This window comes from Erythrolamprus reginae, chromosome 2 (genome assembly GCF_031021105.1).
Source record: "Erythrolamprus reginae isolate rEryReg1 chromosome 2, rEryReg1.hap1, whole genome shotgun sequence".
Lineage (NCBI taxonomy): Eukaryota > Metazoa > Chordata > Lepidosauria > Squamata > Dipsadidae > Erythrolamprus > Erythrolamprus reginae.
Genome location: NC_091951.1, coordinates 41,304,609 through 41,322,351, shown reverse-complemented (window position 1 = coordinate 41,322,351; position 17,743 = coordinate 41,304,609). Strand labels below are relative to the sequence as shown.

General features: G+C 39.1%; 1 protein-coding gene across 4 annotated transcripts in view; it reads right to left on the bottom strand.

The window, feature by feature from the left end:
- Window positions 1-14,749, bottom strand: part of TRIM7 (tripartite motif containing 7) — a 32,614-nt gene extending 17,865 nt beyond the window's left edge. For 2 of the 4 annotated variants that reach the window (XR_011557907.1, XM_070737950.1), the window contains exons 1-3: window positions 14,056-14,749; window positions 6,110-6,205; window positions 3,489-3,719 (exon numbers count right to left, since the gene is read on the bottom strand). Coding sequence is in view for 3 of the 4 variants with exons in the window: in XM_070737950.1 (XP_070594051.1) it covers window positions 3,489-3,719; window positions 6,110-6,205; window positions 14,056-14,622 (894 nt within the window). In the remaining variant the exon portion in view is untranslated. The remainder of the gene's footprint in view (window positions 1-3,488; window positions 3,720-6,109; window positions 6,206-14,055) is intronic. The other 2 variants (XM_070737948.1, XM_070737951.1) reach the window with 2 other exon arrangements.
- Between the last annotated feature and the right edge of the window lie 2,994 nt (window positions 14,750-17,743).

Genomic DNA, 17,743 nt, shown 5'->3' with positions numbered 1-17,743 from the left:
CCTTCTACTCATCTTGTTGCTTCTCAAATTCACAGAATTTGCATTAAGGAAGACGTGTGGCTTACTCAACTGATCAAGAAAAGCTTCTATAACATTCCTGAAAAAGTAGAATCAATGCAGCTTTCCGACTTGTCATGAAATCAGATGGACATTGAAGGGAAAAAGTTTTCCAGGGAAAAGGCTGCAGAATACTCAAAATACCTCTCACTGCATTTTCCACCACCATCCTTAAGTACAGTAAACTATTAATAGACACCATGCACACTTATGGGGACCTTAACCTTAATTTTTCAAGTGCTATGTGGCAATCTTTAAATAGTCATAAGAAACTCTATACTAGTATGGAAACATCAGGTGTAACATGAGAGTAATGGTCCTGGCCAAAACCTAAGGCCAGGGAGAACCTATTTTGCAAATTTCAAGTGGCAAAGCTAGAAAGGTTTATTCACTATAAATATAAACACCACTGACCTATATTTGAAAAGGTTGTTGAATTATTGTCTCCATTATCCAAACAATTCTAAGAAATATTATTTGGCCCTAGTTCATAAACAAATAAAAATCTCCATTTATTTGGATCAGTGTTTTTCAAACTTGGCCATTTTTCAGGTGGGTGGGTAGGCTGGCTGGGGGATTCTGGTTGTTGAAGTCCATTCAGTTGCCAAGCTTGAAAGACATTTAAATATTTAGGAAACACAAGCAGGTGTTTATCTTCCTAAAACATTATACAATAATTCCAGACAGTTTCTCTCCTATATAAAATTTGATCCCTGATTACTGAGACATTGAAGCATATAAATGCCATTTCCTTGATTGGTAGATCCTATGATACACTCCTAGAATTATGTTAGCCTGCTCAGCTCTACTACGCTGCTGGTATTAATTTCTGTAATATTTAAATAATTCAGGTAGAAAGCAATATGCAGCTAAGTTGCCCCAAGCATTTCCAGTTGAAAAAAATTCAGGTAACATTCAATTACCTGAATTTTTTCAGGTAATTAAAAAAATTACCTCCAAGTCTTCGGAGAGGGGTGCCATACAAATCTAATAAATTATTATTTTTTAAAAAATATATACTTTATTAATTTATTAAGAATGGGAAGGGGGGATGGGAGTACAAAAAGAGAAGTAGAGGGGTGATGGGATAAACAATATTTTTATACAGTAGGTTATATATATTGTTGTATATATATTCCAAATATTTGTCTATAGGTAATTATTTTGTATTCAATATTCTTATTTGGATAATCTTATATCTATAGAATTTAGTAGTTCAGGGGTGAAGTAGGAAGGAAAGGTAGTTTGGAGGTGAGATAGAAAAGAAAAGAAAGAGAAAAAGAAAAAAAAGAAAAGAAAGAGAGAGGGGGGGTAGTACCTGCAAATTAGCAGGAATATGCATTGTGAAGACTTAGTTTGGTTATGTTTGTTATTTTTATGAGTGAGAGGTATTGGTAGGTTATGATATTAGTAAATTGTTAGTAGTTATCGAGTGGATTGAACTCAGACAGGGATTATACTGATTTCGGTCCGAATATCTATTGTGTATATCTTTATTTTAATTTATGTTAAGAGATTTTGATTGGTTTTTGTTTTATTATTTTTAAAGTTAGATAACCATCTGAACCATTTCTCCCAGGCCTTGTAGAACTCTGAATCGTTTTTGTTTTGTATTTCCATTGTTATTTTTGATAGTTCAGCACATTCTAATAAATTATTATTATTATTATAAATTAAATTAGTAATCTCTATCTGATATGAGTGTTTGCAAGCTATACATTACTGAAACTAAGCCCTACCAGGTTTAGCCACACAGCGTGTCTAGCTAGACAGTAAATTCTGCATTGTTCTTCTGGTGTATTGAGTAAGATATAGCTAAATTTTAGATAGATTATAGATTAACAGAGTTAGAAGGGATTTTTAGGTCATCTATCTATCTATCTATCTATCTATCTATCTATCTATCTATCTATCTATCTATCTATCTATCTATCTAGTTAGTCCAATACACAATGAGGGTTTTAGTGGGTATATATCTATATACACATAGTAAAATACATGATGAAGGTTATAGAGGAGATACTCATAGTAAAATATATCTAAGAAATAATAGAAAAGAAGGTATAGTAATAGAACATATCAATGAAAGAATAGAAGAAGAGATATAGGAATAGAAGAAAGGTATAGGAGATATAGGAGAGTAATAGGACAGGGGACGGAAGGCACTCTAGTGCACTTGTACTCGCCCCTTACTGACCTCTTAGGAATCTGGATAGGTCAACAGTAGATAATCTAAGGGTAAAGTGTTGGGGGTCCAACACTACATCATTTCTGACAAATGGCACTCTAATCTCTTCTAGAAAGTCTAGAAGATGAAGCTCCCACAACTTCCGAAGGCAAGCTGCTCCATTGGTTGATTGTTTTGACTGTCAGAAAGCTCCTCCTTATTTCTAGGTTGAATCTCTCCTTGATCAGTTTCCATCCATTACTACTTGTCTGTCCTTCAGGTGCTCTGGAGAACAGCTTGACTCCCCTTCTCTCTGTGGCAGCCCCTCAAATATTGGAGCACTGCTATCATGTCTGCCCTGATCCTTCTCTTCGCCAGACTATCCAAGCCCATTTCCTACAATTGCTCTTTATTTGTTTTAGTCTCTAGTCCCCTGATCATCCTTGTTACTCTCCTTTCACTTATTCTAGAGTCTCAACAACTTTTTTATTGTTTGGTAACCAAAACACACTGGTGAGACCACATTTGGAATACTGTGTTCAGTTCTGGAGACCTCACCTACAAAAAGATATTGACAAAAATGAACGGGTCCAAAGACGGGCTACAAGAATGGTGGAAAGTCTTAAGCATAAAACTTATCAGGAAAGATTTAATGAACTCAATCTGTATAGTCTGGAGGACAGAAGGAAAAGGGGGGACATGATAGAAACATTTAAATATGTTAAAAGGTTAAATAAGGTTCAGGAGGGAAATGTTTTTAATAGGAAAGTGAACACAAGAACAAGGGGACACAATCTGAAGTTAGTTGGGGGAAAGATCAAAAGCAACATGAGAAAATATTATTTTACTGAAAGAGTAGTAGATCATTGGAACAAACTTCCAGCAGACGTGATTGGTAAATCCACAGTAACGGAATTTAAACATGCCTGGGATAAACATATATCCATCCTAAAATAAAATACAGGAAATAGTATAAGGGCAGACTAGATGGACCATGAGGTCTTTTTCTGCCGTCAATCTTCTATGTTTCTAAAACTGGATGCAGTACTCTAGGTGTGGTCTTACTAAAGCTTTACAGAGTGGTATTAGTACCTCACTTGATCTAGATTGTATCTCTCTGTTAACGTAATTTAGGATTGCATTGGCTTTTTTGGGCTGCCGCTACACACTGCTGCGTATCTCAACACCCAGTGATGTATGCTAATACAAAAAGACTTGCCATTACACAAAATTTCTACAATATTTTTCTGTTGCTAAGTCTTACCTTGAGGAAATCCAGCAATGATTCTTGGTTTTTGTCCTCCAGATCAGCAATGAACTTGTTGAGGAGGGAAATTTCCTTGGAGAGCTCTGTGATGTTTTCATTCTGTCTTTTCACGACAGTCTTCTCCATCTTGTCCAGCTGTCCAAGGAGAACCTGTTCTTGATCATGACAAAACTGGCGCAGCCCTTCAAATTCGGAGAGGACCTTCTGTCTCTCGGTTTCTATGGTTCTCTTTTTAAATAGTCAAAGAAAGAAAGTGAGGAACCAGAAGACAATTATGCCAAAAAATATTATAACTGGAATAAACTTTGCCCCCATGCTTTGCCAATAGAGTTGGAGAGCATTAGTTTCAGAGAGATTGGCCTAAAACTAGGATGCAGGAGATAATCCTCAACTTAGAACTACGATGCCTTAAACATGATTTAAGTATTGCCCACAAGATCATATGCTGCAACATCCTGCCTGTCAACAACTACTTCAGCTTCAACCGCAATAACACAAGAGCATGCAACAGGTTCAAACTTAATATCAACCGCTCCAAACTTGACTGTAAAAAATATGACTTTAGCAATCAAGTTGTTGAAGCGTGGAACTCATTACCAGACTCCATGGTGTCAACCCCCAACCCCCAACATTTTTCCCTTAGACTTTCCACTGTTGACCTCACCAGGTTCCTTAGAGGTCAGTAAGGGGCTAGCATAAGTGCACTAGTGTGCCTTCCATCCCCTGTCCAATTGTCTCTCCTATATTTTATATATCTTTTCTCCCATCCATATATCCTTCCTCTACTCTTCATTGATGTATTCTATTCTCATATCTCTTCTTCTATCCCTTCCCTGATATTTACTACTACACGTTTTTATTCTCCTTAACTTTCAATTTGTATTGGACAAAATAAATAAATAAATTAAATAAATAAATAAATAAAATTAAAAATAAAAAAAAATGAGTTAAACTTAAAATCCTCTTAAAACTTAAAAAAAAATTTGAGTTAAACTTAAAATCCTCAACTTAAAATTTTAAAAAGTTTGAGTCCAAAATTTCTGTTGCTATGTGAAATATTTTGTTAAGTGAGTTTTGCCCCATTTCTCTCCACAGTTGTGAATTCCTGCAGTTGTTAAGTTAGTAACGTAGTTCATAAGTGAATCTGGCTTCCCTATTGATTTTGCTGGTCAGAAGTTCGCAAAAAAAAAAAAAAAGATGATCAGATGACTCCCAGGGACATTTGCAAGTATCATAAAGAACAGTCAGTGTCCCAATGTCTGAAATTTGATCACATGACCATGGGGGTGATGCAATGGTTCTAAGTGTGAAAAACGGTCATAACTCCCTTTTTTCAGTGTTGTTGAAACCCATGATAAATGAACTGTTGTAAGTCAAGGACTAAATTTTCCCACTGATGTTAGACTAGTGATGGCTAGCAAGGCAGTGTGCATGTGTCGGCAGCTATGGTGCAATCCAGATGTGGCACCCCACCTTCACGCCCTGCTCCCTCCGCTCATGCGTGTGCGACCCCCATGCTTCCCTGCCTCTCATGCACACACACACGGCACCCATGTGCTCTCCCCCACACCTGTGCATGAAAACGTGACCCCTGGCCTGTTTGGGCCTAGAAGGCCTCCCTGCAGCCTCTTGGGACCACAAACAGGGCACACAGGGTGGGAGGGAGGCCACACCCCCCCACGTCCCACTTTGGGCCTAGCAGGCCTCCCTGCAGCCTCTTGGGACTAAAACCAGGCCATGGGGGTGTGTGGTGTGCCGTAGCACTCATGTCCTCTCTAAGCGATTTACAGTCAGCCTAGCACCCCCAACAATCTGGGTCCTCATTTGACCCACCTCAGAAGGATGGAAGGCTGAGTCAACCTTGAGCCGGGGGTGAGATTTGAACTGCTGAACTACAGCTAGCAGTCAGCTTAAGTAGCCTAGTGTTATTGTTATTAGTTACTGAAATCAGGAGCTGAAGTCTTCACTCAGGTCCGCTATTTAAGCAAGAGAATTGCTTTAAACTGATTGGTTGCCCTCCCTATGAAAAGAGTGATGTCAGCCAGGCTGGTTGATTCAATGTATTGAATAAAGAGCTTACTGAAGATCGCTCTGCGTCTCTTCCATTCCAGCCCAAAATCTAACACCTGCAGTACTGCACTCTAACCACTGAGCCACCTCATCTCTTCTAAATTGGAGGATTATCTATTATACAATATATGAAAGCCCTATAGATGGGAAAACAAGATACACATTGAATTCTATAAATAAATATTTCTCAAAGATATTTCCAGTGTGGGCCTGAGAGGAAGCTCTCTTATAGGATATATTGATATATTATTCTAGTTACATCCCGCTTTTCAAAGAATCACTAGAAGAGAAGATAAAGTGACATGTTTTATTATTCTACCTCAGTATATGAACATAGGGCTTCTGAACATGGAAGTCTCACTCCTGGGCCTTTTGTCTCTCGGTTTCTTTGCTTTTCTTCATAAAAATTCAAAAGATCTCCATAGGCATTAACAAACCCAATCCTTTTTTGAAGATTTTCTTCAAGAATCTTATTGTGTCACGTATCTACACCTGACAGAATAAGGCTGTACAAACATACCAATTTCTGAGTAACAGTAAGTACCCACCAGCAATTCTTGGCTCTTCTTGTCATCCTGAGTTTTGAATTCCAGGAGTTCCTGTCTCTCTTTCTTCAAGAAATCCAAGCGAGTCTGTATTTGTTCCTAGGGTCCAAAGTATACAGTGGGTTTTTTTATAAAAAAAGGCTTTCACAATTTTAAGGCAATATTTGAGAAGATTACATGCACCCATAGAAAAAAATATAAGTCTGTGAACAATGAATGTTATGAAGCCCACAGCTGTAATGATTTTATACCCTTACACCAACTATTAAATTACTTTCTGTAAACCTTTTAGAGAGGGCTGTAAAACATTGAAAAGCAGTATCTACATGGCATCAGACCAGATTACTTATGGGACCGCCTTCTGCCACATGAGCCCCAGCGACCAGTCAAGTCTTCTCCAGGTCCCATCAACTAAACAATGTCGCTTCGCTGGGCCTAGGGGAAGAGCCTTTTCTGTAGTGGCCCCAGCCTTTTGGAATCAGCTCCCCCCAGAGATTCATACTGCCCCACCCTCCTCGCCTTCCGTAAGAGTTTGAAGACACACTTGTGCCGACAGGCCTAGGGACACTAGTCATCAGCCCCTACCTATGAATGAATGTATGTTGAATGGAGTGTATGCTGGCGGATTAGAAATGACTGCTTTTAAATTAAATTGGGGTTTAGATTTTGTTTTTAGTTATTATTAGATTTCAGAATTGTATTGTTTTTCATATACTGTAAGCCACCTGTGTCCTAGGAGAGGGCGGGATATAAGTAATAATAATATTTATTTATTTATTTATTTATTTATTTAGTTAGTTAGTTAGTTAGTTAGTTAGTTAGTTAGTTAGTTAGTTAGTTAGTTAGTTAGTTAGTTAGTTAGTTAGTTAGTTAGTTAGTTAGTTAGTTAGTTAGTTAGTTAGTATGCTGTCCCTCTCCGTAGACTCGGGGCGGCTCACAGCAGTGATAGAAACAATGTACAATACAAATCTAATAATACGAAGTTAAAAACCCATAATTTAAAAAACATGCACACAACACACCATACATAAATTATATAGGCCTGGGGAATATATTTCAATTCCCCCATGCCTGACGGCAGAGGTGGGTTTTGATAAGTTTACGAAAGGCAAGGAGGGTGGGGGCAATTCTGATCTCTGGGGGGAGTTGATTCCAGAGGGCCGGGGCCGCCACAGAGAAGGCTCTTCCCCTGGGTCCCGCCAAATGACATTGTTTAGTCGACGGGACCCGGAGAAGGCCAACTCTGTGGGACCTAACTGGTCTCTGGGATTCGTGTGGCAGTAGGCGGTCCCGGAGATAGTCTGGTCCGATGCCATGTAGGGCTTTGATTATTATTATTATTATTATTATTATTATTATTATTATTATTATTAATAATAATAATAATAATAATAATCTAAAATCTAAAACTAAAATCCAAACTTTATAATGAAAAAAGGTTTAACTGGGATTGGACCCAGACATTAAAAACAATGTAGGTTGTGTCTGTTTAAATAAATCCACAGTGAAATTTCTGGATCACAACTAAAAACCTAGCCTGACCTCAATCCTCATCATACCCAGGCCCCAGTTTAATGGAAAATAAGGTTTTTATAGCTTGGTGATCTGGAGGGCACTGAAGAAGGGAAAGCTGATTTAAAGTATTAACCTGCCTTAAATCACTCATCTTCTCTGTGCTATATAGAGAGACCAAAGTCGGGTATCTGTAACATGAAGACAAATGAAGACATTTGCAGTTCACTTTCTAAGATGGCTGCCTTAAAGTAAATGTAAAAACAGGAGGATATCTCACTTACTGTTATAATTCAACTGGTGCTTTCTCCCTAGGGGAGCTTTGAAATAGAAGAAGGGAGGAGACAGACAAGTTCACTCCCAGAGGAATAACTATTCCTGAAAAGTTGATGTAAATAGCCAGCTGCAAGAGACTCTATTATGAGTGAAGAGATCCTCCCCCTTGGCAGATCCCAGGAAGGCTCTTAGAAACAAAACTAAGGACTTGCCACACATATAGTTTAATAGTTGACAATATTTGTATGTCACCCAACTCCAGTGGACTCTGAGTGTCTAACAACATATAAAAAACATTATAAATGATTACAATATTGGTATAAAATATAAAAATACTTTAATAAACCCTATTAATTATTACACTCAGGTATTCAGTCATTCGCATAGGGATAGATAGGCTCTAAATAAGAAACAGTTGAGTTGCCCAAATTTATTTATTTATTTAATTAATTATGGAATAAATAACAGTATTATTTGTTTATTATAATTATATAATAAATAATATTATTTATTTATAATTTATTTATAATAGAAACATAGAAGATTGACGGCAGAAAAAGACCTCATGGTCCATTTAGTCTGCCCTTATACTATTTCCTTAAATAAATTAAATTTATTTAATTTATTATAGAATAAATAAATTATGGAAGCCGTCTCTTTCTTTTCAATAAATCTTGCGAAAGAGAATCTCTGCAAACTGCAGATAGTCTTTGATTTGCAACAGTTTATTTAGTGACCGTTACAACAGCACTGGAAAAAAGTGACTTAGGACTGTTTTTCACGGTTTATGACCGTTTGGAGCATCATGTGATCAAAATTAAGACTATTACGTTCTCAGCACTGAAGCACGAAGGCTTCAGTCAGGTCCTCCATTCTGGAGGGAAAATACTGACTGCTGATTGGCTAGATTCTGGAGACCTCACCTACAAAAAGATATTGACAAAATTGAACAGGTCCAAAGATGGACTACATAAATGGTGGAAGGTTTTAAAGCATAAAACGTATCAGGAAAGACTTAATGAACTCAATCTGTATAGTCTGGAGGACAGAAGGAAAAGGGGGGACATGATAGAAACATTTAAATATGTTAAAGGGTTAAATAAGGTCCAAGAGGGAAGTGTTATTAATAAGAAAGTGAACACAAGAACAAAAAGTGAACACAATCTGAAGTTAGTTGGGGGAAAGATCAAAAGCAACGTGAGAAAATATTATTTTACTGAAAGAGTAGTAGATCCTTGGAACAAACTTCCAGCAGACGTGGTTGGTAAATCCACAGTAACTGAATTTAAACATGCCTGGGATAAACATATATCCATCCTAAGATAAAATACAGAAAATAGTATAAGGGCAGACTAGATGGAGCATGAGGTCTTTTTCTGCCGTCAGTCTTCTATGTTTCTATGTTTATTTAGTGACCATTAAAAAAGTGACTTAGGACTGTTTTTCACCATTTATGACCGTTTGGAGCATCATGTGATCAAAATTAAGACTATTACATTCTCAGCACTGAAGCACATAGGCTTCAGTCAGGTCCTCCATTCTGGAGGGAAAATACTGACTGCTGATTGGCTAGAGTCTGTCTGGCAACTCCCAATAAAAGGACTGGCTGTCAAACAGAGCCTTTGCTGGGTTGTAGGTAGTTGCCAAATAAAGAAATGTTGTTTTGAAGCCTCTTCTGTCTGCCTCTTCCATTCAACCAATATAACAAAAGAAGCTTGGCAACTGACATGGACCTATGCTGGTTGACAGTGTCTTGGGGTCATGTGATCACCTTTTCTGATCTTCTGACAAGCCAAGTCAATGTGGAAGCCAAATTCAACTTAACAACTGCAGTCATTCACTTAATATCTATGGCAAGGTCATAAAAGGGGGCAAAACTCAATTACTGTCTCACTTAGCAACAGAATTTTTGGGCTCAATTGTGGCCCTAAGTCCTGTACATTTCTTCACTTGTAGAAAAAGATTGCAGAAAATAACAGGAAGGCCCTCAAGCTTACATAGAAAATTAGTTTCTCAAATCTTCCCAGAGTGCCTTGTCCCCTCATCAGCTGCGGTTTCTATTTTTATCTGGATATTTGCACTAGGGCCACAAAGAAAAAGCTTGGCTCCTGTCCTCCAGGGAATCGGTGTCAGTCTGAGATCTTGTGCCCACTTTGGGAAGGTTTCCTTCCAGAAATAGAACAGGAATTTGGTTCTTGGGTTAACCATTTCTTGCCTGGCATGGATTGTCTCAGTGATTACAGGTTTGCCATCAACCCATCTGGTAATCCCTATTTTGTTATTTCAAACACGTTATTTTTCCAAAATCAGTATTATTATTGAGTCTGTCATCTGCACCTCCCATAACTGTCTGGTTTGGCTCTGCAACCAAACAAGACAAATACAGACTTCAATGGATAATTAGAACTGCAGAAAAAAATAGTTCTTACCAACCTGCTTTGCATTGAGTATCTGTATACTGCATGAGTCAAAAAGAGGGCAGTAAAAATATCTACAAAGCAGAATTGGGAACCCACCCCTCACATCCTGCACATCCTGGCGGGACCCAGGGGAAGAGCCTTCTCTGTGGCGGCCCTGGCCCTCTGGAACCAACTCCCCCCAGAGATTAGAATTGCCCCCACCCTCCTTGCCTTTCGTAAGCTACTTAAAACCCACCTCTGCCGTCAGGCATGGGGGAACTGAGATACTCTTTCCCCTAGGCCTTTACAATTTTATGCATGGTATGTCTGTATGTATGTTTGGTTTTTATATTAATGGGTTTTTAATTGTTTTTAGTAGTGGATTATTATTATATGCTGTCTTATTATTACTGTTAGCTGCCCTGAGTCTCCGGAGAGGGGCGGCATACAAATCAAATAAATAAATAAATAAATAAGTAAGTAAGTAAGTAAGTAAATTAAATAAATAAATAAATAAATAAATAAATAAATAAATAAATAAATAAATAAATAAATAAATAAATAAATAAATAAATAAATAAATAAATAAATAAATAAATAAATAAATAAATAAATAAATAAATAAATAAATAAATAAATAAATAAATAAATAAATAAATAAATAAATAAATTGTTTCAACTTCTATCCTAAAAAAGACACTACAGTATAGGCCACTGCACATCAAAACAACTAGACACAAGGACAGTTTTTCCCCAAATGCCATCACTCTGCTTAACAGCTAATTCCCACAACGCTGTCAAATAATTTACTAACACTGTGTTACTATTATTCTTCTCTTCCTTACCAGTATCTATCTCTTCCCACTTATTACTATAGCCATGTTGCTTGTATCTTTCTATTCCTTTTATTTGTTTCCTAGTACGATTTGATAGCTTATTAGTAACCTTGACTATCACTAAGTGTTGTATCTTTTTTATTCTTGATGAATGCATTTTATTCCCTTTATGTACACCGAGAGAATATACACCAAAGATAAATTCCTTGTATGTCCCATCACACTTGACCTATAAAGAATTCTATTCTATTCTATTCTAATCTAAAAATTTGCAGGGTTCATCTTTTGTTATTAACTTTCTCTACACTATTTCAAAATGTATTGCTTTCAATAATTATAAAAGAATTGTAGAGGCGAAAAAAGGTAGCACCATGGCATAGCTTTGGTGGCATAAAAACACCTACCTTCCTGCTAAATTGTTATTATAGCCATTGGATCAAAACACGATGTTTTTCTGACTTTAACTCTTGCAAGTTGATTTGGGTGTTTGGAGATGATTTTAATAATCATTTTAATAATGTAACAATAATTGGAGTAAGGGGTGGATATATTGGGAGACTATAACAAGTCATAATTGCTACTGTAATGAGGTACCGTGTGATATTTTCATGATAAACAAATGTACGACTGTGCAAAATTTCATAGACCACAATCCACGTGGAATAATGCATGTGTGAAATTTTAGGACTGTACAAGAGTTTACCCCGGTTTTAATGCAAGGGAATAAAAGGATTCTCTTTCTAGGAGCAAATGTTCACAAAACGTTATTTTTCTATTATTTTGTTTACCATTGGAGAACACAAAAAATGAATAATGGAAAACTGGATTTGGTCTTGGATGGTAAGTTAATTTTGAAAGGAAACTAATCAAATCTGTGTTTTTTAGGATGCAATCAATTCCTATTTGTCCCCTAACTAAAAAGGGTTGACGAAAGGTCCTGTCCATTTGGTATAGGGATACCCAGGGAGTTAAATCCCCAGCGATGGGTTACTCCTGGTTTGATCCCGTTCTTGGAACCGTCTCCGCCCACCCACCAGGGACGCTTCAAGTAAGTGTACGAACTGGTAGCAAAAATATTTACAACCCACCAGTGCTCCTCCCCTGAAAATCCCAACTCACAAAATCCAGGATATGGAGTCTACGAGGTGCCCCTGTTCCCACCAGACTGCAGAACCTCTGCTTGACCCAGCTGGCACGCTAGCAGCTCAGGTCTTCTGAACCCTCAGGGGATTTTGGTGAGCTTTGCTGACCATGTGGCTCATTAATTTAAGTTTAATTTAAGTTTAATTTAAGATCTAAGCATTGCCCACAAGATCATATGCGGCAATGTGCTGCCTGTCAACAACTACTTTAGCTTCAACCACAACAACACAAGAGCACTGCAACAGATTCAAACTTAACATTAACCACTCCAAACTTGACTGTAAAAAATATGACTTTAGCAATTGAGTTGTCGAAGCATGTAACTCATTGACACTCTGTAGTGTAACGCATGACACTCTGTAGTGTCAACCCCCAACATTTCCCCCTTAGACTATCCACGATTGACCTCTCCAGGTTCTTAAGAGGTCAGTAAGGGGCGTGAATAACTGCACTGGTGTGCCTTCCGTTCTCTGTCCAACTGTCTCTCTTATATCTCATATATCTTCTCTTCCATTCATATATATTTTCCTCTATTCTCCATTGACGTATTTTATTCTTATATCGTTTCTTCTATCTTTCCTTTGACATATATTACTATATGTCTATTCTCTTTTACCTCCATTGTGTATTGGACAAAATAAATAAATAAAAACCTTTTCCTTCCATCCCCCTGCGACTTTAAACCTCATAAAGGGAAATATATGAGTAGGAACCTGCATCTTGTGAGGTTCAGTCATTGGAAGTGAATGGTCCAAAGCAGGCGGGGGGGTCCTACTTACCACCACTATCGGTGTGCTTCCCATGGAGCTCTCCATCCCCAGCATGTGCATGTGTCCGAATGAGTTTTTGCTTCTGCACATGCACAGGGAGCAAAATTTCACGAGTGGACACACGCGTGAGATTTCCACGCATGCGCAGAAGCAAAAAGTTGCCAAAATCTCATGCGTGCATGTCCCCTCATGAGATTTTGCTCCATTTTGGCTACCAGAGCTATGGTGTGGACTATTCTGGTATTAACCTGCTACTGGTCCAAAGGCTACCATTTTGCCCAATGCTGAAGACTAAAACAATTTTATTATTTTTCAATAGATATGATTGAGCCTGGCTGAATTTGGAACAAAACCTGGGGGGCCTCTATGGAATTTGTATTGTTGTGTTGTTGTAAGCCGTTCCGAGTCTCCAGGGAGGGGCGGCATACAAATCTAATTAATAATAATAATAATAATAATAATAATAATAATAATAATAATAATAACAATAACAATAATAACAACAATAACAACAACAACAACAAAACAACCACAACAACCTCGAGGCTCGACTACTGTAATGCTCTCTACATGGGGCTACCTTTGAAAAGTGTTCGGAAACTTCAGATCGTGCAGAATGCAGCTGCGAGAGCAATCATGGGCTTCCCAAGGTATGCCCATGTTACACCAACACTCTGCAGTCTGCATTGGTTGCCAATCAATTTCCAGTCACAATTCAAAGTGTTGGTTATGACCTATAAAGCCCTTCATGGCATCGGACCAGAATATCTCCGGGACCACCTTCTGCCGCACGAATCCCAGCAACTGGTTAGGTCCCACAGAGTTGGCCTTCTCCAGGTCCCGTCAACTAAGCAATGTCGTTTGGCAGGACCCAGGAGAAGCAAAATCTCACTCGGACGCCCGCCCTCACCCTCGAGACACGGAGCTGCACACACAGCGCATCGGGAGCAGCGGGAGCTGCAACCCCCGTGTGCTGGGAAGAATAATCGTGCAAAAGACAGGTAGATGCATACCTTGTATTCCTGGGCTGCCTCTTCTACAGGCACCACCGCATGAGGCCGATGGTCCCGCGACCGGTCGCACACCACACAAATAGTCTTCTGGTCGTCTTTGCAGTAAAGCTTCAGGGCCTCCCTGTGCTTCTCGCAGATCTTGTCCTCCTCCAGGCCTTTCCCGCCGTGCAGGATGAACTGGCTGATGATCTCAGACATGTTGGCCAGCTGTCGGTTGGGCCTGAAGCTTTTCTCCTTGAAGACTTCCCGGCACTGAGGGCAAGGGAAGTTCGCCTCCAGGGTCTTCCAGCTCTTGGCGATACAAGCCCGGCAGAAATTATGCCCGCACTGGATGGACACAGGGTCTTTGAAATATTCCAAGCAAACCGAGCAAGTGGCTTCATCTTGGAGGTTTCCTGGAAGGAGGACAGCAGCCATGGCTCCACCTTCTCCTTCTTCTTCACCACCTTCTCCTTCTTCACCTTCGCCTCTTCCTGCTTTTGCTGCAGCATATAGAGCGCGAATGCAAGGCACAAAACCCAGGGCAGGGTTTTCTGTGTCAGAAGCCAGCTGATGTTGCAAGGTCATCTCTGAAGTTTCTGGTTTCTTACTTGGCAATGAGTCACCTCCTGGGCAAGTTGGGAAACGCTAAGGGATCTTCAGAGTTGAGAAGAAAAGGAAAAGCAGAGCAGGAGGTTTTATCAGGTTTGGAGAGGCAGAGAGGCACGTTTCCAGGTGCCCCGTGACTCATATTGTTTTTCAGTCCCGTCTAAAATGAGAGTGGAAGTTAATTTTTAACCGTGCTGAGAAGTTTCAGCTCGCCAGCAAAGCCAACCCTGCTGACCTGGAAATTGACTTTGCTAACTTTGTTTTAAATAAGCAGCCATTGGGGAAATCTGGAAAATTCACCATAGCCACTGAACGTAATCTGATGCTGCACTGGTTTTAGATGACATAAGATCATTGCAATGCAAGTACAGTGGTACCTCTACTTACGAACTTAATTCATTCCGTGACCAGGTTCTTAAGTAGAAAAGTTTGTAAGAAGCAATTTTTCCCATAGGAATCAATGTAAAAGCAAATAATGTGTGCGATTGGGGAAACCACAGGGAGGGTGGAGGCCCTGTTTCCTCCCAGGAGATTCCTAGAGAGGCCCCACGGAGGCTTCTCCCCGCTTTTTCCAGCACTGTTTCCTCCCAGGAGATTCCTAGATAGGCTCCATGGAGGCTTCTCCCTGCCTTTTCCAGCCCTGTTTCCTCCCAGGAGATTCCTAGAGAGGCCCCACAGAAGCTTTTCCCTGCCTTTTCTGGCCCTGTTTCCTCCCAGGAGATTCCTAGAGAGGCCCCACAGAGGCTTCTCCCTGCCTTTTCCGGCTCTGTTTCCTCCCAGGAGATTCCTAGAGAGGCCCCACAGAGGCTTCTCCCCACCTTTTCCGGTTACAGTTTCGGAGGGTTGGGTTTATAAGTGGAAAATGGTTCTTGAGAAGAGATAAGAAATCTTGAACACCCGGTTCTTATCTAGAAAAGTTTGTAAGTAGAGGCGTTTGTAGGTAGAGGTACCACCGTATGAGCAAAGAAGAAGGAAGAAAAATTCTGAAGAAGGGTGTTCTCGTGAAATGCAACTAATGTTCACATTGCCCTATTAATAGGGAAGCAGCTGCATTGCCACGAGTGTTGAAAAAAAACTTTCTGCACATCCTCAGATGCACCAGTTTCTAATTCTTTAAATTCAGTAACTGGGTCTAACAATTGTGTAGCCTGGAAGTATGACAGTGAGTAGAAAATTGAATAAATTCTAACCCATTGACTCAACAGCTTAAACCAGTGTTTCTCAAACTCAGCTGTTTTAAAATAAGGGGATTTCAATTCCCAGAATTCCCCAGCCAGCACCAACTCAGGTTTCCTTCATAACAACAGTGCCCACCCTTCATGTTCACCATTTGCAGGACTGCGTTTGCCAATGAAATTGCGTTCATTAATGAGGTCACCATTTTTCTGATTGTAAACATTTAAAACTCACTGTGACCAAATCCCTGTGCTTCCTGGTGAAACTTTAGAACCAAGCGCCCTTGGTCAATAAAGCAAGAATAAAGAATAAAGCAATTAAAGAGATTTTAAAATACAGTACTGTACCTAATTCCTGCAACGACTTTTCATATTTTAGCTTCTATTCCCTTTAATTATCATTCATTCATTCATTCATTCATTCATTCATTTAATTAATTTGTATGCCGCCCGTCTCCGCAGACTCGGGGCAGTTCACAGCAACAGAAAACAATATATAATACAAATTCAATAATTAGAAAGCTGAAAACCCATAATTTAAAAAATATGCACACAACATACCATACATAAACAGTATAGGCCTGGGGAAGTTATCTCAGTTCCCCCATGCCTGACGGCAGAGGTGGGCTTTGAGAAGCTTGCGAAAGGCAAGAAGGGTGGGGGCAGTTCTAATCTCAGGGGTGAGCTGGTTCCAGAGGGTCGGGGCCGCCACAGAGAAGGCTCTTCCCCTGGGACCCGCCAAACGACATTGTTTAGTCGACGGGACCCGGAGAAGGCCAACTCTGTGGGACCTAATCGGTCGCTGGGATTCGTGCGGCAGAAGGCGGTCTTTCATGCTTTTTTCTACACACTACTATCTTGTGAGCCGCCCCGAGTCTTCGGAGAGGGGCGACATACAAATCCAAATAATAAATAAATAAATAAATAAAATCTCAGTCCTTTTTTATTTTTTTCAATTTTCTTTTATGTCATTTTTCCTATATCTTATTATATGCATTTCCCCTTTCTTTAAGATAATAACTTTTTATTTGCAGTCAGAGTGCATTATTATTATTATTATTATTATTATTATTATTATTATTATTATTAATTAAATAAATAAACAAACAAACAAACAAATAAATAAATAAATAAATAAATAAATAAATAAATAAATAAATTTGTATGCCGCCCCTCTCTGTAGACTCGGGGCGGCATACAAATAATTTGATAATTAACTTACAGTAGTTTATGTTTTTTATGAATCTATAGGCCAATAATATTCCCAATACAGTCAGCAGGGGGCAATGGAACTCCAGGATCTTGTATGCCAGTTTAATAAGTGATCAGTATATGTTCACCCTGCAATATATATATACTGTACTGTATATAATTATTATCTTATGTCCATCTAGTATCTATCTACCTTTCTATCTTAGTTGGAGAGAGAGAAAAAGTCTCTATAAGTAACATTCAGAGAGAAAATCTAAGTTAAGAATCAAAAACAGTTTGACGGCATATACTGTAACCGAAAAAAATATTTGTGGAAATGAAAAATTCAGCAGGGCATTCGATAGTTAAAATGATTAGATTTTTAAGATCACAAATGCAAAGATTAATTGGCTAACCCAAGGGTTCTCAGCCTTTCTAATGCCGCAATCCCTTAATACACTTCCTCATGTTGTGGTGACCCCCAACCATAAGTCTAGCGCCAATTCTCCCAACAGAGCTTTAAGCTAATTGGCAGGAAGGTCAGAGGGACACCCCTACTGTAAATGCCTGATTGGTTGGATTGTAAAAATATGTTCCAAAGCTCCAGAATAGAAGGTATAGTTCCTAACACCATGGGAAATTTGTTTTTACCCTTGGTCTTAGGCGACCCCTATGAAATGGTCGTTTGACCCCCACCCCCCCGCCCCCAAAGAGGTCCCGACCCCCAGGTTGAG